Source organism: Charadrius vociferus, unplaced genomic scaffold (assembly GCF_000708025.1).
Source record: "Charadrius vociferus isolate BGI_N301 unplaced genomic scaffold, ASM70802v2 scaffold333, whole genome shotgun sequence".
Taxonomy (NCBI): domain Eukaryota; kingdom Metazoa; phylum Chordata; class Aves; order Charadriiformes; family Charadriidae; genus Charadrius; species Charadrius vociferus.
Window position 1 is genome coordinate 901249 of NW_009647682.1, and position 25876 is coordinate 927124.

Consider the following 25876-nt stretch of genomic DNA (forward strand, 5'->3'; position numbering starts at 1 on the left):
ACCAGATGAAAGATCCTTCTAATGACTGCACAGTCTTCAAGACCCAAGATCTCTTTATCTTGGCTCATGAGAAACTAAACGTGAGCTGGCAATGTCCGCCCACAGCCCAGAAGGCCAACTGTATCCTGGGCTGCATCAAAAGAATCGTGGCCAGCAGGGCAAGGGAGGTGATTCTGCTCCTCTACTCCACTCTCGTGAGACCACACCTGGAATATTGCGTCCAGCTCTGGAGCCCTCAACATAAGGAGGACATGGACCTGTTGGAGCGGGTCCAGAGGAGGCCATGGAGATGCTGGGAGGGCTGGAGCTCCTCTGCTGGGAGGACAGGCTGGGAGAGTTGGAGGGGTTCAGCCTGGAGAAGAGAAGGCTCTGGGGAGACCCTAGAGCAGCATTTCAGTATCTGAAGGGGCCTACAGGGAAGCTGGAAAGGGATTTTTTACAAGGGCATGTAGTAATAGGATGAGGGGGAATGGCTTCAAACTGGAAGAGGGGAGATACTAGATATTAGGAAGAAATCTTTCACTGTGAGGGTGGTGAGGCACTGGAACTAATTGCCTAGGGAAGATGAGGAGGCCCCATCCCTGGAGGTGTTCAAGGCCAGGTTGAAAGGGGCTTTGAGCAACCTGGTCTAGCGGAAGGTGTCACTGCCCATGGCGGGGGGGTGGAACTAGATGATCTTTAAGGTCCCTTCCAACTCCAAACCATTCTGTGATTCTATGATCTTCAAGACTATCTTCAAGGTAACAAGGAATTCACATGTCTCAGACTTACTGTTCATATCCCATGACAAACATGGATCAGAAAAAATGTGAGCTCCTGGATAAAGCTCAAAAGCAGGACCTTGGAAAAAGGGAGGAATGAATTCCACTGAGGTCACGTTTCTGCCTTCAGCAGGAAGAGCATCTCTCCTTGGAGAAGGAAGATGTAGGACCAGGTTCCACAGACCCCTGCCTTGCAAAGTCAGAGCTCAAAGTGCTGCACAGAAGTATTATAACCCACTCAGTTACTTTCAAGTTTCACTTTGACAGCCTTTCTCTGCAGCCTTTTCCAGTGAAGATAGAGGGCTGTGGGGTGGCAAAGCAATTAACTAAGGGGCAATGAGGCATCCATATGTCTTACTGCAGGCTGTGTGCAGTTCATCCTCAAGAACAATAAAATGTTTGCTGCTGAAAAGCTGTAAGTAATTTAATTTAACAGACAATAAACCATAGTCACCAGGTCTTCCAACTCTGGATAATAATCAGGAAATACTAAGGTAAAGGGAACAGACCGGCCTCAAAACCTTAACACTGCCTTCCCTCTAATCTGTCTAATCTTGCAGGCCATCTCCAACGACATGCAGCTTTTACCCTCCCCAGAGTGAAGGGCACGCACTCCCCCCTAGGGGTATTCCACAAGATTAAAACTTAGACAGCTACGAGAGCGCCCAAGAACCATACCGCCAAATCCAGATAACTGGATTAACTTTGGCTCCTCCAGGTTACACTCCTTGCCTGGCCTGATATACATCAGGCCTATGTTAATACTAATTATCCTCTTTATTTTACTTGCTCAAGAGCACCTTACCATCAGATGCTGCTCTGGTCCTACATCTGTTTCAGCAAGTATTATTTTTTTCCTGACAACCTTATTGCCAAAACTGGGCAGAATAAGCATTACTTTGCCACAAGATTACCTTTCTGACATACTCACCTGTTTCAACCTCTCCCTGGCCTGCATGATTTTCTTTTTGAGCCACTTGCAGCGAGCTGTAACAATTGCAGTGTGCCCTCGGACTCGTTCTTCCTTCTGTCAAAGGCAAAGAAGTAACACATATTAAACTTTTATTCCCAAACCACATGGTGACGGCAGATGGCAGAAGTCATAGAAACCTGGGCCAAACTCCAGGTTACTATACATTTAGTTTAAGTTAGAATCAAAGGCAAACTTGCATCTGCTCTGCACATCCAGATGAAACTCAACACCTATTTTCCCTAAAGGCTAATGAAAAACAACATTTGGAAAGAGTCTTTGTTATCTTTACTGAGTGGAAGCTGTTGAGTAGGTTCGGTGTCACAGATATTGCTTCACATTGTTGCATATGATTATCAGTTTAGTTTTCTCTTTTCAAAACAACAGTATTTTTTTGCTACTGTTCTTCATAATCTACTTAATCTGTTGTTGAGGATCTGTTATCTGATTCCTCCAGTGTTTTATAACTTTTCTTTTTTGCAAAACGAATGCAGGTAAGTTCAAATTTTTCAGGTTTTTCTTCAGAACACGTTCTTTTTAAAATTTTTTAATTGTTTTCATTACTAGATAATCATTCCCCTGTGCTGCTTTTTCTCATTCTGTTTTATTTCAATAATAGAAAATAGCTCCTGAAATGATACATGGATCTGCAAACCACTGACCTCTCCTTCCAGGAGACAGCCGGGACCTCGGAGTACAGAGGCTGTTAGTATCACTTTCATATTGCAGCTATCTATAATGTGCTCTGATAAATTTTGGGTTATGTCTCAGTGTTCCACAGATCTTCCTGGTTTAAAAGTTTCTTCTCCTTTGCAGCTTCATAAATTTATCCAGGTTAGTGTAACTTACTAAACCAGACGGATGTCATTTTCACCAGTGACACTGCCCTTAAAACTTCATTCCCAGGGTTTCTGGCACAATCGTTGTACATTTTGCTTTTTCCCAGCAAACAGGCTACATACACAGTAACACTCCTTTTAGCACCTTTTCAATGAATTCTACTCACCTCTCCCAAAACAAACTCCAAGTCACTGAACTGCCTGTTTTCCCACAGCCTTCCATAATCTTCATGTAGAGTGCATTTAGGGTAACAAGAAAACTAAGAAAAATAAAACCCCACAGAGGACAGAATTAATTTCAAATGGCAATATCCAAAAGCACTGTAGTTACATATAGTATCACTGGATTTTCTTATTAACTTGGCCTCAATGTAGTATACAAAGTAGAAAACAACAAGCACACCAAACACATGCAAGGGTTTCCTCTATGTGAGGGTAAAGAAGGATAACAGAGGGCAACATGGAAGAACTGTGTCTCATCACAACTTGCAGATTTCAGGATTTGGTGGCCAGGAGCTCACCTGCTCTCAGGACTTGTCTGAGGGTCACACAATAAAAATAAACTTGAGTGCAGGGGGAATTTCACCTGGTGTATCTTGAAATTTAAAATTTAAAATTCCCATAGTTACTGGGAGGGTGGGAGTCCTGCATGAAGATAAAACTTCAATGCTCTGACTCAGGAGAACCTGAAGAGGAGCAGTTAATTTTCAGTTAAACATCCTGGCAAATGCTGCCTGATACACTTTTCAATAATTTGTCAAAACAACTTGTCATGATCTCTGTTAGGACTTGAGAAGGCACTGGAGAGCTTGGCCTTACCAAAATGTCCATCCAGATAACATTTCTCAAAAGATTTTAAAGACATACATTAATCTTTGGCTGCTGAATCTGAAACACAAAGGCTGCCTGCAGGAAGGATGCAAAACAAAAGGCATCAAGCTCACAGTGAGCCAAACCAGAAACTCTGCCACATCCAGAGCCAGAGCCAGAAGGATTTATGCAGAATTGGTGTGGATGTTTGGGTGCGTTTATCAGTGAATTACCTGGAACCTGTACATTTCTCCACTTCTAATGTTATTGTCCACTGTGCCACCAAAGATGTACATAGCATCGGAGATAACAGCTGCAGCATGGAAGAGTCTCCCGCTGGGTAACTAGGGAAAGACAAGGACTAAATAGGTGAGGGGATAAATAAAAGCCTTTTTTTCTCCCAAGAAAAGGAGAGGACCTGCAACAAATCAACAGTGAGAAGGGAAAATTAATGTATTCTGAAGTGATGCAAATGCTTGCATCTGAAGACTGACTTTTATTATATTTTAGAATTGTTTCTTAGTGTATCTAGAACATACTTTCCAGGCACATTTGAAAACACCTACTCATTGCACCTTCTAGTCAGAACGATATGTATACAGGGCTCTGCATATCATGAGAGTTACAAAATATATCATTTACCAAATTCAAGCTCAACGCTAAGTTATACATGACAAATAATAGACACTTCTAGAAATAAGCAGATTCTGCAAATGTGATCCTGATGCAAACTCAAAGCTTATTCTGAATATTGTCAGGAACTCAAAAAGTAAACGATCATCTGTCCCAGCAGGATATTGAACTCCAGGCTTGTAAATGCACGTCTTCCCCACAGCTTGCTGGGGCTGAACCATCTGGCTAATGAGCCCCTCCAGCAATGCCAGATTCTGCACAGAAGCCCAAAGTTGGAGATTTTACAGAGCTGGCACCACGGAGTGAAATCTCCTTTCTCCATCATGCCAGGTCCACAGGAAATAAAGCCACCCCACGCTGCACGAAGCCCCAGCTATTTATAGGACTGAGAGATCGCACCGTTCCATGTGACACACAATTCACCTTGGAATTGCAAAATCGGAAGATTTTTGAAGCGGGAAGGAGTCAAAGCTGCCGTGACCCTCCTGCACGGGACAAACCACATCATTTTAACCCGTTTCTTCTGAGGTTACACAAAAGATATCTGATCAAATTAGCACATCTCACTGAGGTATCTCACACAAAGTCTTCAAGTGGTGATAGTAACTTTATTTTTTTTCCTAGTTTGGTCAGGCTTGTTTTGTCTTCCAGGCAGCAAATCTCATTAAATCTTTGCCTATGAAATACAAAGCCCTCTGGTATAAGAAATCTTCTCTTCTTGTACATATTTATAGACACCACTCAAGTAAACTCAGACATGAAACAAGATTATGTTTATCTGGAGAGACATATTTTCCAGGAAACCATGCTGACTGGCATTTTTCATTACCACCGAACTATCCCTTTTACCACAGCATCACACAACGGTCTCATTTAGCTTGTTACTCACCAGACTTTCCATGACTTTTTCTTTTCTTCAAACTACAGCTTTTAAGGATACAATCCCCCTTGCAGTAACTAGGACCTATGTGGGTTATTTTTCTCAGATGTGCAAACCACAGACTTGGTTACCTTAAAATGCACGTTTGCCAGTTTAATGAGCCATCTAGATTCCTCCAGATACACAAGATACCTTCTGTCTCCGGCATAATTCATGGATACTTTATCAAAGAAACTTTAAAGTTGGTGCTAATAAATACTGTGATTATGGAATAATATTGATCTATTAGTACATTCCTGTTGGGCTTCTGGTACAATACCTCGCCAAACGAAGATGAGATTACTGTCAAATATAATTTATTTTATATGGCCTCTATTCATTTTTAGTAGTAATCTCATTAATTAAATAAGATGTACTGACTGAAAAAATCAAACATATTATAGTAGTTAAAAATACATCAGTGACCTTTATCAACTGGACCTCCAACCTCATCGCAAAATACGACATTTGCTTGCCAAGACCTATTTCCACAGTACTAGATGGGCTGATATTAGCTGTATTATAATGTCTTTCTTACAACTGACCCTCCAACCAAAAACTAAAAAAAACTGAACTATTTTGTCAGAGAATAAATGCAGGCCACCTAGTTTATACTTATTCAGCTCATTTCCCCTGCCTCTTTTTTTTTTTAATAAATAATACTTTAGCTTTGCTTTTAATTGAAATGATGATTCTCAATATTCTCTCATAGTTGCTTTTATAAAGCAGCCATTGTATTTAACTACCGTGGGTTTTTCTATCAAAAAAACTTACAGCATTTTCACAATTGGTGCCAGAAAGGAAACATGAGTCATCTGAATATTTAACCAAGTAAGACCGTACTTGCTAGTCACATCATATTTAACTCAAACAATCTGAGAGGAACATTACAATGATGAATTTTAATTTGTAACGGTTGGTACAGGAGGGATCAAGGAACCAGAGCTTTGCCACTTAGTAGTAACTTAAACAATCAAACAACCCTAGTTTTTAAATACACGTTAAGAAATGTAAAATATGAAAGGATAGTCCAGAGAAAGGAAGGCCAAATACAGTTCATCAAAACATTGTGCAGCTGAGGGTTTCAGGGTATTTGTTTTGCTGAATCAGAATAGCAGAATTCGAGCCAGCACAAACCCCCACATGGCGACAGCAACCCTGCCAAGCGCTGACACCGACGCCACCTTCAAGGAGAGCAACGCTCTGCCCTCCCAGGACCAAGGCTTTGGCCAGAGAAAAACTGGCCCAGTGAAACCAGGGGAGCTGGGTCCTCGAGAAGAAAATATTCAGGGCAAAAAGGTTAATAGAGCTCAGGAGCATAAACAGCTGGAGAGACTTAAGCAGCTGGAGAGACAGGCTGGGCTCCATATTCCTCATCCACCAATGCCAGATGCCAAAACCCTGCCCTATCTCAAATTTTTTGTCGGGAGACCTCCCAAGCTGCCAAATCCAGCTGGTGAATACACTCAACCCAGGTAGAGTTTGTAAGGAACAGATATGAAATAATCTCTATTTTGCTAGCCAGGATGGTCAGAAATCCTCCCAGCATGCGATTCTGCAGGGAAAAGAGTCCATGAGGGAATTCACAAAAACGGAGACACAAAACAATGTCCTGCGTGCCAAATTCAGCAGTCCAGCACTGGAGGGTCAGAGTTACATGGTGCTGAATTAAGAGAGAACAGCCATCACTCTGCTCACTGTACGTGGACCTGTGTTTCACAGAACGTGTGGTGGTGAAACCACCCGGTTTGTCCCGCCTAAGGCTGAGACAATTCAGGTGACTTATAACCTACCAGAAGAACTGAATCTGAGCTTCTTTTAATGCACATTTTGATATATCTGTTTCTTCCTCACTACTGAGCAAAGTCTCATCCCTTGTACTACTGCACACAGTCAAATCCGATTTGGTAAAACCCCCAAGAAGGTCAGTTCATGCAAGAACAAGCAACAAGTGAATGAGTGACAAGAACCACTACCTGTAATAGAGCAAACCTAAGACCTGAAGGGCCGGAATCAAGCGCTACAGGGCTGCAGCCACTGGATCACAATCCCCGGTTAAAGCCTGGAAGTACAGAAACCCTTATTTCCAACACACAATCACCCTACTACAAATAATTGTGTAGGCAGAAAAAAGTGCACCGTATTTTTTCCTGTTCAAGCTATTCCTTCCTTGCTGCAATTTAAGCATTAATCACATTAACACAGAAAAGAGCTTCTTTCCCTCCTTTCCGCAGTAACTGTTCCTGCATTTCAAAATGTATGCTTCACCTCTCATCTTCCCTTCACTAGGCACCTCCGGCTCTTTCAGCTTTTCAGTGGGGTCCTGTTTGCTAATTGCTCTTATAGCTTTCCTATGGATTCTCCGGATGGTCCACATATTTGTACTCCACCTGTCTGCAAAAGTAAAGAATTACTACTACCTGCAGTTTATTAGAACTGCCTCAGACAACAAATCCGTCACTCGTATGTGTGGTGAGTGACTCCCGGCTCACAACGCTAAGCCAAGGTTACAGTCGGGAACTCCTGCTTTCAGAGAGACAAAGTCAGCGTAGGGTGAACGTGAAACTAAACCTCTGTTTTGCAATGTAACACATTGATCCTAATTTCTGTCCTTTACAAGCACAGTCTAATCAACTGTCCCACATCCTGCTTCTGACATAGGAATGTGCTAGTCAACCTCATTCTGCAGTTGGCCAAAAGGCTCAAAGAAATTGTATTAATTTTCTGAGATGATCAAGTCTAGAGTAGACTAACAGCATGTGCACAGCCTGCAGGATATCTTTCAGCTGCCTGCTCTGGGTAAAATTTTAAGGCTATTCTGGTACTTTCTGCATCGTAGGTGCAGCTGCTAGGGCTCTGAACTGATGTGGAGAAGTGCAGATTTCTGATTAAGAGCTGCCAAGTGATGAACATACACTGTATGCGATGAATCTGTCAGGGGGTTTTTTGGACAGTTTTCTTCCGATGTCCTCTCGCCCTCTTTTCTCCCAGTGTTTCACCTTGTCGGGTTCCAAAGTTCTGCTGGTAGTAAGACCACTGTCCCTTTACAGTCCCATGAAAGTTTAGACTTGGCCAAGTTGCTAAAAGTCAGCACTCTCTTCCTGCTGCTTATTGTTTTGCTGGAAGCTAAAATCTTTCCAGTGCCACCCATGTTGGTCTATCCTTTGATCTTTGCCCATTAGCTCCCAACTGGCTCACCACCCATCCCAAGGCAAAGCTCCAGGCGCTTCTTCACATGGAGCATAACTCCTTCTCGCCTTCCCAGCCTGTCTGTCTGGTCCTGTGAGCTATCTCACCATGTCCAACAGGGTCATAGCCTGCAACTGTGCATGACCTTCTAATTCCTCCCGTCTCCTACGCTACGTGTGCTTCTGCAGAGGCAGCTGAGATGGGCTGTTTTCACAAGGGGAAAGCAAGAGCTCTCCCAATCCTGTTGTGCACCAGATGCTTCCTCCCACACCTTCACTTCTCTTCTGATGATGGCAACCGATGTACCTTAGTGTAAATATTCCAGGTAACAGGGTGAGAATTGCACACAAGATTATAGCAATAAAAGAAGTCATCACACCATAAAGCCAGGCCTGTGTTAGGCATACCTACCGGTGAAGTCCTTCTGGTGTAATAGCAACTGCTACCTAAACCCAGCACTGTGCAAATATAACTTGAGACTCGCAGGTGAGATAATCTGTGCAAAACTATACTTTTGATTTGCAATAACTGTAATTTCAGTAAGGGTTTCTGCTGGCACAACTCCAGATGGTCGCATGTGAATCCAATGCTAAAAATCACAGACTAAGATGCACTGCCAGTCGCAATGTATTTGTCAGCTCCAGATCCTATACTTATCTCTCAATCAACATGATCTCCTTACTTTATTAGCAGTGCCTGACAAAAAGAATTTTAGATCCAATCGTGAGTCTTCTGATGATCCGGTTTGGCACCCCTCTCCAAGATACACTGCCTTCTTTCATTTGTTAAAGTGTTTTCTCTATTTAAGGTTAATGAGATTTGCAATCTGAGGCTCTTTTCAAGCTGGAATCTTTGCTTTCAAAAGCAGATGTCATTAGTCACCTTTGCTTCCCTTTCAGTATACCTTTCCACACTGCTGGCATGAATTGAGCCATCATTTTCAAATTCAAGTATTTCAGAATTTTGATTGGTTGGTTTTTATTTTTTGCATTTCTTGTGCTCAGAAGTCACTCTGTATCCTGTCTAGACAGCACAAATTGAGTTTGTCCTGTGATGTTCATCAGGGTTCTGATTTGACTTACAAAGCTGTGCATTAGTATTGCTTCTCCCTGTGCTAGAGAGCACAGCAATCATTCAAATAGTTGAGATTACAGCCCTGAGCATCATCCACACACTTTAAAATAAACTTAATTAAACCTGTGCAAAACCCTACATAAACTCTTTGATTTAAATTTTAACCTTACCAGGAATACATCCAGCTTCACTGGAAGTCCTTAATAAATTAAGTTGAATCAATGTAAAAGTAAAAGTAAATCAAATAAATAGTTTCCACTCAGGGGTCCATACTAGTTTTCTATATGCAATTTAGAACTCGCATGTGCAGAGTCAAGGCTTAAACGGTTCTTAGATTACAGTTTAAGATTAAATAGCTCAAGATAAATCTCAAGGAGAGAAAAAAGGAGTGAAGGAGAAAAAGCATATACAAGGCTGAATTTATTTCTCTCTCCTGGAATAAATTTAATTTGCATTTTTGAAGTCTTTTTCACTTCCAAGTGTTTATTTATTTACCTCTGAGTCTGGTGTGGGTGGTTGTTTAATTGTTGTTATGCCGAAATCTAAACCAAATACATCCCGAGATTTTTTTAAACCACGTTCTTCCAAGGGCAAGGAGGGAGCTTCTTCTGGGGCAGATACTCTCTCAGCCACTTCTGGATGGGACACCTGGTTACAAGATTTAAAAACAAAAGTGTGTAAAAGTATAAATGGGAGGCATGAGAGACTGGACATGGAGCAGGAGTCCCCCTGTGGCTGAAGCTCCGAAAGATCATGCCTGTGTATCCAAACCATTCAGAATCAGTCCAGAGAAAGCACTGCGGTCTTGTTTGAAGGCTATCGCCGTTACTGAACAATTTAACAAATTAGTCGTGTAGTTTTCTTGTATCTTTTGCAATGACAGAAGTACACACAATTAAATCTCAAGCATTGATTGCTTTTTGTCTGCCTTCTTCCTGCCATGGCTCTTCATGAGAAGCTGAGTGTTTTGTTTACTCCAAGTAGGAAGAATGTACATCAGGAGCAAAGATGGCAAAGAGGCAGTATCTGTCAGCTATTCCCACAGTCAGACAGATTTCCCACATTTTGGCTTGATGCAAATGGGGCAGATGGACCATCACAAAGTGACAACCTGTACTTTATGTCAAAGCTGACTTGGAAGACGACTAAGTAAAACCTCTTCTATAGCTGATAGGTTACACCGCGGCGTGACGACAGGCGTCATGCAGAGAGCTAACACAGCCGCGGCTGCTCTGCCGGACAGCCATGGGCTCCTTGTGGGCCAAGCCTTCGCTGGCCCTACTCGTGGTCCAGATGCAAGTCTTCTGTACCTCTGTCAAGAGATCTGGGTCAGTTACAAAAATGTACTTTCTTGTAGTGAGATTCATTCTCTTGGCCGTGAAGAATATATTAGCTATACTATTATTGCAGACTGCGACTACTTGTGTTCTTTTCAGTGCTTGTTTTTTGTCTCTTATTCATTTCTCAAAGCATTTCTAACACCTTTTCAGTGCTTCTTCAGACTGAAATTTCAACACTATGTGCAGTATTAGGAAATAGTTAAAATGAAATCCACCCCAGTTGCTTCAAGGCTCTCCTTTCTCATTCTCTCAGCTTCTCAGAAGCCTTACATTTGCCGAATAAATTTATAATTGTGTAAATTTTAACTCTCCTCACCCTCATATATAAATGAGCAGGTATTAAGGAAGCTGACTGTTGCACTGAACTCCAAAGCCAGTAAAGATGCACTCAGATCTCTCTCCCAATCTAGGAACACAGATGAGCCTCTCTATCCTCCAATACCACTAAAGCAAAAATGAAATAAAAAGACCTAAAGCCATCAACAAACAAACTTGGTGAACCAACTTAAACTAAAAGGTAAAAAAAAAATTAAAATCTCTTTTTCCTCTGAAACTGGAAGAAACCCATAAGCGACAAGAGGTCCAAACGAGATGTCACTACCGGTAGCTGTTTATAGTCCAGAGATGCTTCTACAGTATCATACCAGGCAGCAGGATAAAACTCTCAAACAGATGGGTAGACACAGCTTTGGATAATTGTTAAGTTCAAGGAGGTTTAAGGATTTTAAATGTTTTCACATGCTGGGTGCAGAAAATCTATACGCTTTTCAGACAAAATCGGAGCAGACTCATTTTAGAGCAAACTAAAGACATACAGCTCCGCAACTGAACAAAGAGGAGATGGCAAAAGCTGAAGGGCTTTATTATGCCTTTCATTAGACAGTTGTTCCTTTCAGAAAGGACTGAATGGCACTGGACTCACCTACCTTAGCTTATGGCTGTAGGTACCTGAGAGTAAACAATGTGCTGTTTATAACCCATGAAGCATCTATTACTTTTAAAAAATCTGGCACAATATAAACCTTGGAACATAGCTTGGGCAAAGGCTTCTTTCACCTGCAAGAAGGAACATCCAGCCAACCATAGGCCAGTCAACCACACCTTCATCCCGAGAAGTTTATGGAGCAAATCCTCCTGGAAGCTACTTCCATTGCATGAAGGAGGTGACTGGGAATTTACCAAGGGTAAACTTTTCCTGACTAACCTGATCGTCTACTACAAAATGCTAAATTACTTCACAGATTAGAGGAGGGCACTGCATTTTCAGCAAGTCTGTGGTTGATACCAAATTGTCTGGAGCGGATAACGCTGGAGGGTGCTGTTCAAAAGGACTTATCTAGGCTGGAAAAATGGGCTCATGGGCACCTCATGAAGCTCTGCCAAATCCTGGGATAGAGTAATTCCTTGCAGTGATACAGGCTGGGGAATGGCTGTCTAGAAAACATCTCTGTAGAACAAAAAAAGGGAGTCCTGGTGGACAACAAGCTAAAGAGGATTCGGCAGTGTTCTGCAGTAAGGTCAACAGCATCCTTAGCTGTATCAGCAAGTGTGCAGCCAGCAGGTTGAGGGAAGGGATTTTTCTTCCTCTATTCAGTATTTGTAAGACCACGTCTGAAGTACTCTGCCCAATTTTGGGCTCCCCAGTACAAGAAAGGCATTGACTTATATAAAAAAACAAGTCCAGTGGAGGGCTACCAAGATGATATGGGGCTGGAGTACATGACACACAGGAGAAGAAAAGGCAAAGGAGGTAACTTACTGGCTGCAGTAAGTTACTGGAGTACAAAGAAGACAGAGCCACTCTTCTGTGAGGTGCCCAGTGGAAAGACAGCAGGCAACAGATACATGTCAGAGCACGGGAAATTATTTTGCAATAAGAGAGGAAGATGTTTGGTATCAGGATAGTGGACAAACACTGGAATAGAAGCCAGGAGAGCTTGCTGGATCTATACCCTTAGAGATACACAGAAATCTACTGGACAAGGTCCTGAGCAACCTTGCCTAAGCAGGCCTGCTCTGAGAACAAGGTTGGACTTGAAACCCCTGGAGGTCCATTGCAACCTACCTGCTTTCGTGATTCTAAGATTTCTTCACGTTCTTTAACATACTCCAGGTCTGGAAGCCCAGCTTAGCTCTTGTTATGATGGAAATTTAATTTACATCTAAGATGAAAATTTAGCCTTTCCTTTTCCCCTCTTATTTTCCTGATTGTACCATACAAGAAAATAGGGAATTAAAAATATATCACAGATACTTGGAAAGGACCTCATCAAAGGCTATTTCCATTCCTCTGCCCCAACCAGGGTTAACAATACCTATTTCATTCCTGAGAGAGGTTCATCTAGCCTTTTCTTAAAGTCTTCCAGTGGTAAAGACTTCTCAAAACTTCTCATTAAATGTTCCACACCACACTACTGTCGGCAAGCCAAAAATATTTTGTCTGCAATGTATTTATTGAGATCGTCATACCTACATTGCCAACATAAATTCACCTATTACTACTTAACAATGGTGTAAAGCAGAGGAGCACCTCAGTAAGTACCACTTCCTCATACGAAGCAGTTAATACAGAAGAGGGATTGTCATGCATTGTGGCAGAGGATAGAAACTTGAAGATGATGATGAAGAAACCTACAACAGAGGATAAATCACTAGATACAAAAGCAGCCATAAATAACAAAAGCTTGTTGCGCTATCAGCTCTTCTAGAGATTTTACCCTTCTAGTTATGGTAAGTAAAAGGGGATGGGACAGTGGACATCATTTGATATTCCACTCTAGACCAAAGATGAGATTTTTCCATTTGACATTTACTGGAAAACATTGCCTGGAAACAGGGAGGTTAGTTCTTCAACAATGACATTCAAACTCGTGCCGTTATCACTGCAAAGGTCAGAATATGAGATAATTTTTAGCTTATTTACAGCTGTAATAATAGTAAACTCTTTTCTTTAAAACCATTTTAATGTGTCAATTGCAAATTTAAAAATTAGTGTTAATGTATAATTCACCAGAGAGGATTAGGCACAATTTAAAGAGCAAATATTGCCAAATCCGATGAACATCTCAAAAGATCATATACTGAAATCTAACAACAGATGAGAAAAAACGAATAACCAACGATTTGCTTCTTTTTGGCACAGTGGAGTGTATTCAAAAATCAAATTACCATAAGAGTACTTTTGGGATCTTAATCTGACTTCTTGCATAAAACAACCTACAACACTTCCTTGAAGCAGTACTGAAATGGAGCCTTGCTTTTTAGGAAAACTTTCTTTTTATAACTACCAAAGTCTGGTTTAGTTGTAGTGAATAATCTACAAAAAAGCTCTGATAAAATGTTCCAATGAATCACTACCCTAATTCTTTAGAATTTGTAAACTTTTATTTCCTTTCTTTTTTAGTCAGCATATTTCTAGTTTCAACTTTAAGCCACTGGATCTTGCTTTATCTTTTACCAATAGATTTAAAAGCCTCTCTTACCCAGGTAGGCCAGTGAAGAATTGATTTTTTGAACCTTCCCTAAAAAAGACTACACTTCACAGCTGGTCATTGTGTTTCCCAATCTTTAATCATTTTCAGATTTCTTCTCTGAACAACCTCCTTGATTTGTGAACACAAGATGGTGAGCTGTTATACTGGAAGATCTATCTAATAAACACAGGGTCATGTATTTATGTTACTAAATGATATTACCCTATGTCGGCTTCTGGAGCCAAGAATATCATCAGCACTTCCAGCCATTTTACATTGCAAGGAGCTTGTCTCAGCTACCCACAATGACTAAAGTTTTTAAGTCATTGTTTCCAGGGATACTGTAAGGGAAACTATTCAGCATAGACCACACACCCTGTTCTTAGATGTATTGCTTTACATGCATGCTGAAATACGTATTGTTTGTGCCCACCTTAAGAAGAAATCCAAATGACTCTGAGTGGACTGTTATTTTAATCATTAATTGGCAAAATTCTGGACAATTAGTAAATATTAGGGGAAAGCTGCGATTTTCTGTTTTCTTTCAAGGTCACTGACAAAAGCTTATAGCAAAGCAACAACAAGAACCAGTCCCTAAAGGATCTAAGCAGAGTAACTACTCCTCATTCAAAACTGTATTTCATATCTTTCAGCTATCCAACTTTATACCCATTTAATGTGAGTCATGTTAATACTGCATTGTTCTAATTTCTTACCAGTAAGTGAGATACAGAAATATATTCCTTCTGCCTATCATCCACATACACCGGCATTCTGCTTTCTCTGGGAGAAGTCTGTAGAAGCATGTAATAAACATCGCTCAGAAAGGATATGAATGTAGACGTGACAAACAGAAATCAAGTGGTGCAACAATCTTAACTACAGTTACTCTGATAACCAGGTTTTTATAAGTATTAACATTTTCAAGATGTCTCTCTCCAGCTTACGGAGCACAAACTCAAAAAGGTCACTGGTATGAAGTTCCTAAATTTTTAAAAAATACTTTCTAAAAAGGATGCGAGTCTGAACGCTACATATGATTTGTAAACATAAAAAGTATGTCTTCTCTTTGTACTGTGAAATGCTAAATTTTATCCTTCCTAGCAGAACACAATACCCTGACAACTACACTCACCACATCTGAAGGCAGATCTTGTCAGCGGCCTCATTGCAGGAATTCAGGGGGTTGTTCACATAATAACATGTTTCTTTTGCCTGAAGATATCTCAGTGGGTGTAACTGATCTCTGCACAGGGAGACCATGGCCGACTCATCCACAGTAGGATGAGTAAGTCCTTTTAATCCTCCTTAGCTGCCCGCAAACCACGTCATCTGTAGAAATCCAGAACTGTGCCTCAAAGTAAGCCAGAGAAGGTTACCAACACATTAACCTCCCTTTTTGCTTATTAAAAGAAAAATTAAGAGCTTTGAAAGTCAGAAATTTTTGTTGCTCTTGACTTTGAAAGGCCTAATTGTGAGACAATTGTTTCACAGGCCAAGTTTTAGAGATTTCTCTTGTAACTTCAGGAGAGACAAATTGCTCGCTAGTACCTGCAGTCAATGGGGAGATGATGGTAATTCACCCAGTAACAGGGGAGTGACCCACAGACAGTTTAACCACCCACACACTGACCTTTAAGCATTGTGAGGAAGGAGAATTTTCTTCTTCTTCCCACGACACCGTGTCCTCTATGAGGCACTGCCTGTTTCCAAACATCACTTTTGATTCTGCAGGACTGGGTCTGCAAATGGATGTGCGTTCCTCCCAGACCTCCAACTCCTCTGCCATTCCCTGCAATACACTCCTCTGCTCTAGCACAAACCATGACTGCTGCATGCACGCGTCTGCCTGCCTGCCTCCTGGGAATCAACTGTGCAAGATGGGGCATTTTCCCTCTGCCTGCTGATTTTTTGTGCTGTTCCAGCCTTCTCCAGAAAGCCAAGGGTATTTTGAGTTCAACAGGAAAACTCAAGGTCAATAAAGAAATAGGAAAATATATTTAAGTTATTTTTAAATCCTCTGATAGCCCTGTATAAAGGAAACCCAGCACCTCAGGAAGCTTTGGCAGTGTCATGCAGGCAGGCAGGGACTCAGCTGTGATATTCCTCTGGCTGCCTTAGAAAAGCAGAACCTCCAACTGTGAGGACCATCTAACACGAAGGATGGAGAATAGCTCTGTGTGCTCTGCAAAATATGTATGTACATATATTATAGCATCAAGACGAAGGTATGAGAAGCTATGGATTGCAATTGTGCAGTTCAGAAAGCATGCCTTAACAGTCATTTTGGAGACATCCTAAAAGCATAAAACAGGAGTTCCTGGTTTATTTCTGAAGTACCAACCTGTTCCACTTTAGCTTCCCCTCTTACACTTATTAAGCCATTTTCCCATCATCCATGCCACAGCAAGGCACTGTCAACAAATTTGAGAGACCTGGGCTCAGAACTAGAACAGGTCCATTGCCAGACTAATTTCCAGGTTTTGTTCTACCTGTTTACCCAAAATGCAGAAAACGCAAGACTGTCTCAGTGCACCTACTGATAGTTGACATCTGATATTTGATTGCTGCCTGTCCTCAAGAACTGCTTCTATGACCTTCCTGGAACTCACTCTATAGCACTCTTATTAATGCCCAAATTGTGCCACGTCTTCTGGGTAAAAACCTTGAGATTCTTCAGTCTCGCATGACTTGTCACCCTCCCCGTTGACCATAACAGGGTACAGGAGCAAACAACATTTCCACCCGAGCCTATTTCTATTACTGGCACACGTAGGTCTGGAAAGTCCAAATCACTACCTGGATCGCTCTGAAAAGCTTCTCAGGGCTGGCTTAGTCTTAGTTCAGAGAATGGGAAAAACTGGAATGGCAGCAGTCACTCTCCTTCAGCATAAGAAATATCTTTTGCAAAGCACTGTAAAAATCACTACTGACTGAATACCTAAACCAGCACTAAGCCTTCTTATTTTGGACTCTGGAGGCTTTACCCTCTCAACGCTAAATGTCCAAAAGAATAAAGAATTAAGGAAATTCATCATATGATGATGAGTATGAAAGCTAACATAGCTATAGTGCTGTTAAACAAAGTTGTAATGCAGCACTTCTAAGATCATATAACATAATACAGAAAAATACAAGAACAAGAACAACAACAATACAAGAAGAGCTATACAATGCATCCATTAGAAAAAGGGGAAAAAAAAACAAAACCCAAAAACAGGTCTATCAAAAGCCAAGATAGATTATTCTGCTGCACAGTAACAGAGGTCACCATCACTACACACACAAGGAGAATCAAGTGCTGAGACAGCATTGCACTCATCATCTTCTATTTTGTTTCAACTTACTGTGAGTAATTTTGTCCACAGATATAGATAAGAAAGCAAATTTCAAGTTCAGAGTGTCCGGGAATAGCATGGTATTAGAGATTCATTGCCACTGTTAAAAGTCTTTGCCAAAAGCTCGTAGGAACTTCAGGAAAACAATTCTGAGAAATGATCTAGAACATACTATATCATTTAAAACTTACTTAAAATGCCAAAAGTCTCTCAGATCCTGGAGCTAATCAGTCTTTTAAGGAAATTTACTATCATGTTTCAACAGCGCTTCAATCTCACTTCCCATTTCTGTGAAATCAGTCTCTAGATGCCTCAACTGAAACTTCAAAAAACAATACATGCAACTAACAGAGACACAGCTGCCTGGGATTACAGACAGCCCAAGAAAAGAGCTCGGAAACAGGAAATGAAATTTAGGAGGGAATAAGTCAGGTAATAATGCTGTTTTACAACACTGTCAGGAGCAGTTTTGCCCAAAAGAGCAATAAGCGATCGCATCACAAAGAACCAATGACTGATGAAGCCTCAAGGGTCAAACGACAAGGCTGGTAGGAACAAAACAGGATCTACCCTCCTGAGGGTAACTGTACCTTTAAAAAGTTGGAGATGGAGGTTTAATAATTTTATATGAAAATAAATCAGCTTTGTAAAGCAAAAAATAGGCTCCCATGAAATACTTTGGTCAAACAGTTTTTGGAAATGAGGCCCGCATGCACTGTTAATTTATGGGCAGTGTGCAAATGGTATTTTCCTACTCGTCAAATGCTGAGTTCTATGCAAACAAACTAAAATACAGTACAACAGCCAAGGATGTGTGCACCTCCGTCATACCAATTCTGGCAAAATTAGTAAATCTGCATTTGATCCTAATTCATGTAATATTCATCTCTTTAAGGTACAACTTTAATCTCTGCAGTTCTCTATACAGCACACAAACATCAAATATTTCTTCCCCACAGATCAGCTAACACACTCTAAACCTACTGTTAAATCAGCTGAAGTATTTTAACATGGCTTAAGGTAAAATCTATTAAAATTAACAAACGCAGTCAACGTAACCACCCTAAATCCAGGAAAGACACATATTAGTACAGGATTCAAGAAACCTACTTTTATGTGTATTCTGGGAGCAAAATGGTCAGAGGCCACTGAAACTACATTTACTGAAATGTGAACTGAAAAGTGTCCTGAAACCATGTGAAGCCTCAGCCCTTCAACTAGAAATACCAGGTTATCCCAGAGATGGTATCTATGAGTGAGCTATGAACAAAATTTGACATTTTATCACACAATCACTGCATTGTAATGAGTAGCCCAAAAGAAACACATTAACATGTTCATCAGCTTTTTTTTAATGTTTTCTCATTTGGGCTGTTTACGTGGCCCTTGGTGGTCTACTGCCTTTTTATGTGGAGCAAAGAACCTATGTTTTTTAATTCATATATCTTATTAATGCAAATATGTTCAAAAAAGCCATTTCTGAGCCTCCTCCCTATGATCTCTATTATTTTACAGTAGCAAACACTTTACACTTGACCTAAAAGAGAAATGCTATTCTGTGTAACTACAGAATTTGTATGATTTTACGCACACGCAGGCATTATTACAGTGAAACAATCAACATCTTGTCTAGTTTTGAATTCTGCTTCAACAGCGTCACACAGCCAGCGACACAACCACAGGTCCACACAGTGAATTCATTACTAAGCTTTGTCAAATAATGATTGACTTGAATTACAAGTGTTTTATGGTATTTCTTCAAAGACTACTAAGCAAAGCTTTAAATGTGTCAACACTGACTAAGTTTTGAAGACTGTTGCCCACAAGATTTCAGCTGCTTAACCATTGGTGGGAAGAAGCTATTACTATTTCACTAAAAGTCAATGTCCTGGTCAGAAACACGTCCATAGCCTGACAGCAAAAATGGGTCAAAGACAGAGAGAGCATAAAAGGAAAAAACAAGAGCTGAACATTTTACCTCACTGTCTGGGCTGGGCTGGATAACTTCCCAGGTCTGAGAGTCCACGTCGTAGCAGTGAAGCTCATTGGGCAGCGTGTTATCTGCAGCACCACCGAACACGTAGAGATGCCGGTCAAACGCAACCATCGTGTGGCCGTATCTTCGCTGTGGAGGAGGAGGGGAGCCTCGAAGTAAGTGCTCGGTAGGAATTCGTGTCCAACTGAGATATCAAACATGAAGCAGTGTATTTTTTACAATTTTCTTCTGCAAAGTAAGTTTTCTAACTCTAAGATTGTAAGAATAAGGAAGAGGCCCTCTATTACAGCACTTATTGAACCTGCACGAGAACAGACGACGACTAATCCCGCAGATTTCTCAGAGACGTACATCAGTGCCGCATTGCTAAACTTCTAACGGAAAATGTGATAAAGGCAACATGCTTCCATAGCCCAGATGTATTTACGTAAACCCCAGCAGCTCAAAGACCACAACCTGGGAAGGAATCGGTGATCTATTATCATACATTTTCATTCTAAGGGCTCCGTTCTGATACCATAACCCATTTTGGTAAGGCATGGCTTAATTCACTATGATATCACAATTTGAGCCAAGGTCTGGATGCCGTTAGCCATGTTATTTCAGTTGTGGTTCCACTTCACCCAGTAACCAGACAGACCAGGTTGTCAGAACAGACCAGTGCACCCGTATTATCAATTTCTGGCATTTTTCCCCCATCAGACGGGCCACATTTTCAGAGCAATGGTTGGCACTCTGAGCAAGTCACACCAAACGTCTCAAACTGAATACTCAAGATTTTAAAAGATACTACGCATTTCACATTTCCCAGTGATTTCTCTATGAACCGGTATTTCACAGGACATGTCTGGTTTTAATCAGGTATATATATAACAACTTTTAGGAAGGTAGTATTTGGCATCCCATTCTGAATACACTAAGATTCATACTTACCGTTTAAAGTGAACCTACTAAACTTTCTGTTCATCTGCTGAAAAACACCTAGCCGATGCACAGAGCAAATGTCAAAGTCTCATTGAAACAGTCCATATTCTATCTTATCTGCCCTTATCTACCTGTCATGAGATGCAGCATTCTTCCTCAATACCCTTAAGCATTTGCATTTCTCAACCCAAGTTGCCGAGGATTATGTGGATTTTGTGCAACTTAACTGTCTACACTTACATCTTTTCCTTGAATTCAAACTGAAAGAGATTATTGGTAATCTTTGCTCCACTCTGGCCAGAGAAAACAAACATCTTGTCTTTGCAAACAGCCACGGGAAAATTACAGCATGAAGGAGGAATTTCACCACTTTGTTCAATCTGAAAGATAATGATGTTCAAAATTAAAAATGTATTAAAATTAAAAATGCACAACTACGCATGGTGAGTATGCTGCAGGACCGTGCAATCCATCAGCAGACAGACAGACCACATGGCAGGAATGTGTGCAGACAACCAAGTCCCCATAAATCTGGCTACAGGTAATCAACTAATGCTGTGCTTACATGTCTGCACAGACTAATTTTACCATGGATAAAAAGGATGGGAGGCCACGTTTCTAAAGCCCCTGATACTGCATGGATCATGACTCTGATCTTGATAGCCAGCCAGCAAAGCTCCCAGTCTACAGCAGTGGTTAAAACGGGAAATTGGGCCCTTTTTACAAGGGGCATAGCAAAGCCACCATGGGCAGTCTAGGTCCAGTTCACAGATTCACAAGCAAAAATCACAGTTCCGTATACACCTGGTTGTCCAACTACACAAACAAAATCAGATCTGAACTGTTTTCTTTTCAGCTGTGTGACAAATACATTCTGAAGAGACAGCAATGCAGTCCAGCACAGGAAATTTTTAACAATTGTGTATGAAAACCAAAAAAGAAAATTCTATGTCTTCGTTCAAATTAAAGTTTCTTACCTCTTCCCAGCATGTTAGCTCTCTGTCCTGTAGGCCAATTGTCCACATATCATTTAACCTATGTTATAACACAAAAATGCTTGATTTGAAACAGTTTATTTTTGGTAATTTTTAGCTCATATAGTTGAAAGGACAGAGATTTATTTTATCAGCATTCCTTCTCCTGCACAGGAAGAATCTCCTACTTCTGCTAACAGAAAAAAACTATTAGAATCTTTTTGTCCTACACCTAAATTTTATGCCAGCACCTAAGCTTGCTTTAGCATCTTTCTGGTTACAAGTATACTACAGTTAACAGTTACACACAGCAAGTCTGCCTGTAGCTTAAGGATTTGAGCTATTTAATCTTCAGGATTTTTACAGAAATACCCCTTATTACCCGGCCTCCTTCTACCCATCCCTGCTAACCCCCCAGACTGACTGCAGTACTTGTTTATGTGGCTGAATCCTACCTCAAATACATCAAGGAGGACTAAGCGGGTAACCTGACACATCACGGACTACTATGTATCCGACTATGCTCTTCCCGGTACAAGTTACTCACAGACAACTACAGATGCTTCCTTTGTTCAAATCTGCCTGGAGGCTCATGTTCCACAGAACGACATTTTTTAACATGATTAGACATATTTCACATGAACTAGACAGCTCCTCTCACCCAATCCTGCCTTCCAGCTACCTGAGGTCCCCGGGGAACTCCCTGAGCTGGAACTGAGCAATTCCACAGTCACGCATCTTTCTCCAATTCCTCCTCCAGAAATAAAGAAAAGATCCCATTTGGTTTTGCAATTAGCAGCAGTTCTCCTGGAGACTTTGAGCAGCTGATAACTTTTCTGCAGATTCTCCTCAGAAGAGCAGGCAGCCCAGCACGTTGAGGCAGCTCCTAGTTTGTGACACTATATGCTCTCAAGATGCAAATACTATGCATCAACATAAAATACTTCTCGAGTTCATCAAGACAGAGAAAAATTATGTGTTCAGGATTGATTCTTCCCTGGTAGACTAACAACAAATACGAAGAGCTGCCACCTGGGCGAGGCATCAGACTCTCCCTACCTTCTCAGTACTACTCATTTCCAGTCCCCTCCCATCCAAAACCTCACCTCCTTTCAATCTAAATAATCTTGCTATTTCAGTGAAATATCCCACCAAGAGTATCACATACTTTCAGAGAAAAAGCTGACATGTTGCTCTTAGTTATGTCATATGACTTTAGCGAAAATCCATGCTTTGCTCCATAAGTCTTCAGCGACATCAGAAGGCCTGTGGCAGGTATCTTTTGAGAAATGCTCATTTGCCAAATATCATTTAGCATCTTTACAACCAATAAGGGTGTCAAATTATATCTCCATAGCCATTCTAAGTCACCAGATTTTTAGTTTTTAAACACATACTTATTTGATCACAAATGGATGAATTGCAAAAATGCAATGCTCAACAACAGGCTGGGTTTTGCAAAGCTCCAGTGATGTGTTTAAATCGCTTGGTATATGAAAATGCCTCTACAGAGGTGACAAGTGAGGGACTGGGATTTTACAAAAGCACTCAAGGAGAGAGTGACCCCACCACATACCGTGCATTGCCATCATATCCTGCAAAGATCCACAGCTTGTCACTATACACTGTTGCGCCGTGAGCTGACCTCGCAACTGGCAATCTGCAATTGAGAAAGTTAAGAAAAGAAATCCTTAAATCACCAGCAGAGGTGCTGTAAGAAAGATCTGTGTGACAGCTAAAATGCACATGTAAGAAGAATAAAGTCCCCTGTGCAAAACGGCCAAGAAACTTGTTCTGCCACACACCCTCAAAACACAAAGCAAGCCTCTGAAAGTTACATTTTCGAATTTTACACTCTGCTTTCTTTGCTAGAGAAAAACTACCTTGATGCATACAGAAAAAAAAAAAAGGAAAAAATCCAAACAATTAATTCCCTGCCAGGCCTCAAATACTCTTAAAGTATTTTATAGAAAGTAGCTAAATAGTGGGACAATTAATAGCACTATCATTACAGCAAAGTGGCAAGCCACTTGTGCCATAAAAATCCCATGCATATTATCACACACTAAGAAGGTGGAACACATAAGTGAGACCCAAGACAGAGCTCGCAGTGCTTATTTGGGATGGTTTAGTGGGGCGCTCCTGAGACGCAGTGACCACAGTAAAAGATCAATCCTACAATTTCTCCTCCCTTTGCTGTTTTTACAAAATCAGCCAAGAAGTGTTGAACAAAACTGTGATGCCGCAAGTCCAGTAGATGTAATGTGAGCTTGTTTGAGGTCATTTGTGCCGTATGCACACTTGCAACTGTGGGGAAATACAAGGACATTTGAGTTTGTAAAATATGAATAAGAATTACTCTCTGAAATGATGAGAGTTGCTAGAATAACCAGAAAGAGTTCTAAAACATAATGCATGCCCATCAGAGGTGAGCAACAGTAACTCAAGAATCGATTAGGTATTACTCATCCTTTTCTACTAATGACAATAACAAATGTTCCCTTCCTCCCACCACTAAAATCAGCATTTCAGAAACTTCAAATACATAATGAACTGTGGGTAAAGACACAGTATGTCCCATACATGGGTGTGGTAAACATTAAGTAAGGTCACAGACAACGTCCTGAAATGAGCACAAAATCAACTTTTAGAAGTAATGTATTGCTGATTTTGATTTTGCCTTGGAAAGCTGAATCTTAGGAACCTGACTGACAGTCTAAACATATATCATCAATCTATTCATTTGTTTCTGAATTTCTTTGTGTGAACACACATCACCTTAAGGCGCTTCAAGCAAATGTATGCATTTCAGAGCACTCCAAGAAAGGCCAACTTTAATCAGAAAAGAATGTGTAGATTTAACTACCAATAAGCTTCTGATACAAATAAGTCTCTGATGAAACTGAATTGAAACCATGAGGGATCAACAAATTTCATGCTATCCTTGAAAAAGAAACAGTTCAAATAAAAATTTTCCTTTGCTCTCATCCCTTCTGCCACAGAAGTGAAATGTGAAGAATGGAGTTTGGTCAGATTTCTAATATAGTACACTCTGGGATGGAGGCCTTGCAAAAAAACTCCTTCAGAACAAAAGATAGTTTTCAGAAAACCTTAAGCAAGAAAGCATAGCAGAAATTGCCATGCAGCCTTAATATTGGCATTGTAACCAATTCTAACTTCGTAATTTTAAATGTCTGCTGAGTTACGCTCAAGTCCCCTCGAAGCGTGGGGTAACGATGCCAGCGCCTTACCTTCCTTCAGTCTTCCACTCTGTCCACTGTCCCGTTGCAAACTTATATTCAAAGAGATCATTTTTATTCTTCAGGTTGGAATTGGAATAAATGTCTCCAGTATAGCCACCTGCACAACAACAATTCCGTTAGACTCAAACACAATAGAGCAAGCACACTTCTAGTCATTATATTAGAAGAAAACTTAAGTTTAGATCGCACAAAGAGTGGGTATTTTGCTAATGGTGGGAGATTTCTCCACTCCTAGCCCTAAAGAAACACTATGGTATCTTTCAAGTCTTCCTTACATTAGACAAAACAGCGAAAGTATTTCCAAGCTAAAGTTGAAATCACAGTCAGCCATCAAAAAAATACTGGATTTGCTACTGAATTACATCTTTCGACACTTCCTAAAAATATCTCACTCTTTTTTCAAAACAATACCAGCACATTTATCATTCCAAGCACGCACAACTGTAATCTGCCGCTCTCTTACCAAACACAAACATGCTGCTCCCATAGACCACAGCTGAGTGGTGATACCGCGGTGCTGGTGGGGTCCCCGTGGTAAAAGCCCTGCACAACATTTAGAACAGCAGCAATCAAACACCCTTGTCATGCTTCAGGCACTCAAAGCTATTGTGCAGATTCAAAAAAGAAACAATTGCTAAAGTTACTCTACTGTTCCTGAGCGTTTTCATTAGTTTTGGTTTCTTAATTGTACTGTCTAAGATTTTATGACAGACTTTGTGCTACAAGCATAACTGGTTACAAACATTATGCTGCTGAAATCTGTTTGGCAGAGATAGCCACGGGTAAGACAACGCAAACTGCAGAGTCCAGAGCAAAGGAGCAAAGCGAAGACATCTGCGAGCCCCCCTTGGCACCCTTCCTGCCCTGAGGGGCTGCAGCAGCCCGGTCCCTCTGCCCCCACATCCTTTCAGCACCCTCACAGGGAGTACGAACGGTGACAACCCACGGCGCTCTGTCCATTGCTGTGCTGCCCAGCATCCCCTGGCTGGCAGGACACTGATAACCTCCCTTAGAGCTCAGCCACGCAGTGGGCTTGCAGAGCTCAGCTGTGACAGCACCTGGATGGGGGGGTGATGCTTCCCCCTGGCCCAGCCCCCAGCCTTTACAGCCGAGACTGAGGCGGTGAGGAAAGACGAGGCACTTCCCAGCCCTGCAGTCAGGGAAGGCCCGAGCCCGGAGCGCACAGCGCAGCCCACCTGCACCACGAGCAATCCTTCACGTCGAAGCGCAGCAGGTCGTTCAGCATCGTCTTCCTGAGGGGAGGAACGGGAGAGGCGGCTGAGCCGGGCCGCGGCGCCGCTGAGAGGCAGCCCAGCTCCCCTCAGCCCCGCTCCCCTCAGGGCGGCCCCGCTCCGCTGACGGCGGCCCCGCTC

At 41.4% G+C, this 25876-nt stretch overlaps 1 protein-coding gene across 1 annotated transcript in view; it reads right to left on the minus strand.

The window, feature by feature from the left end:
* LZTR1 (leucine-zipper-like transcription regulator 1) overlaps positions 1–25876 on the minus strand; it is a 39691-nt gene that overhangs the window by 11518 nt on the left and 2297 nt on the right. Inside the window, exons 2-12 of the mRNA XM_009881344.1 lie at positions 25700–25756; positions 24967–25046; positions 24492–24600; positions 22817–22900; positions 21244–21301; positions 20507–20646; positions 19325–19526; positions 9691–9843; positions 3614–3724; positions 2738–2830; positions 1693–1788 (exon numbers count right to left, since the gene is read on the minus strand). Of these exons, the coding sequence (XP_009879646.1) occupies positions 1693–1788; positions 2738–2830; positions 3614–3724; positions 9691–9843; positions 19325–19526; positions 20507–20646; positions 21244–21301; positions 22817–22900; positions 24492–24600; positions 24967–25046; positions 25700–25756 (1183 nt within the window). The remainder of the gene's footprint in view (positions 1–1692; positions 1789–2737; positions 2831–3613; positions 3725–9690; positions 9844–19324; positions 19527–20506; positions 20647–21243; positions 21302–22816; positions 22901–24491; positions 24601–24966; positions 25047–25699; positions 25757–25876) is intronic.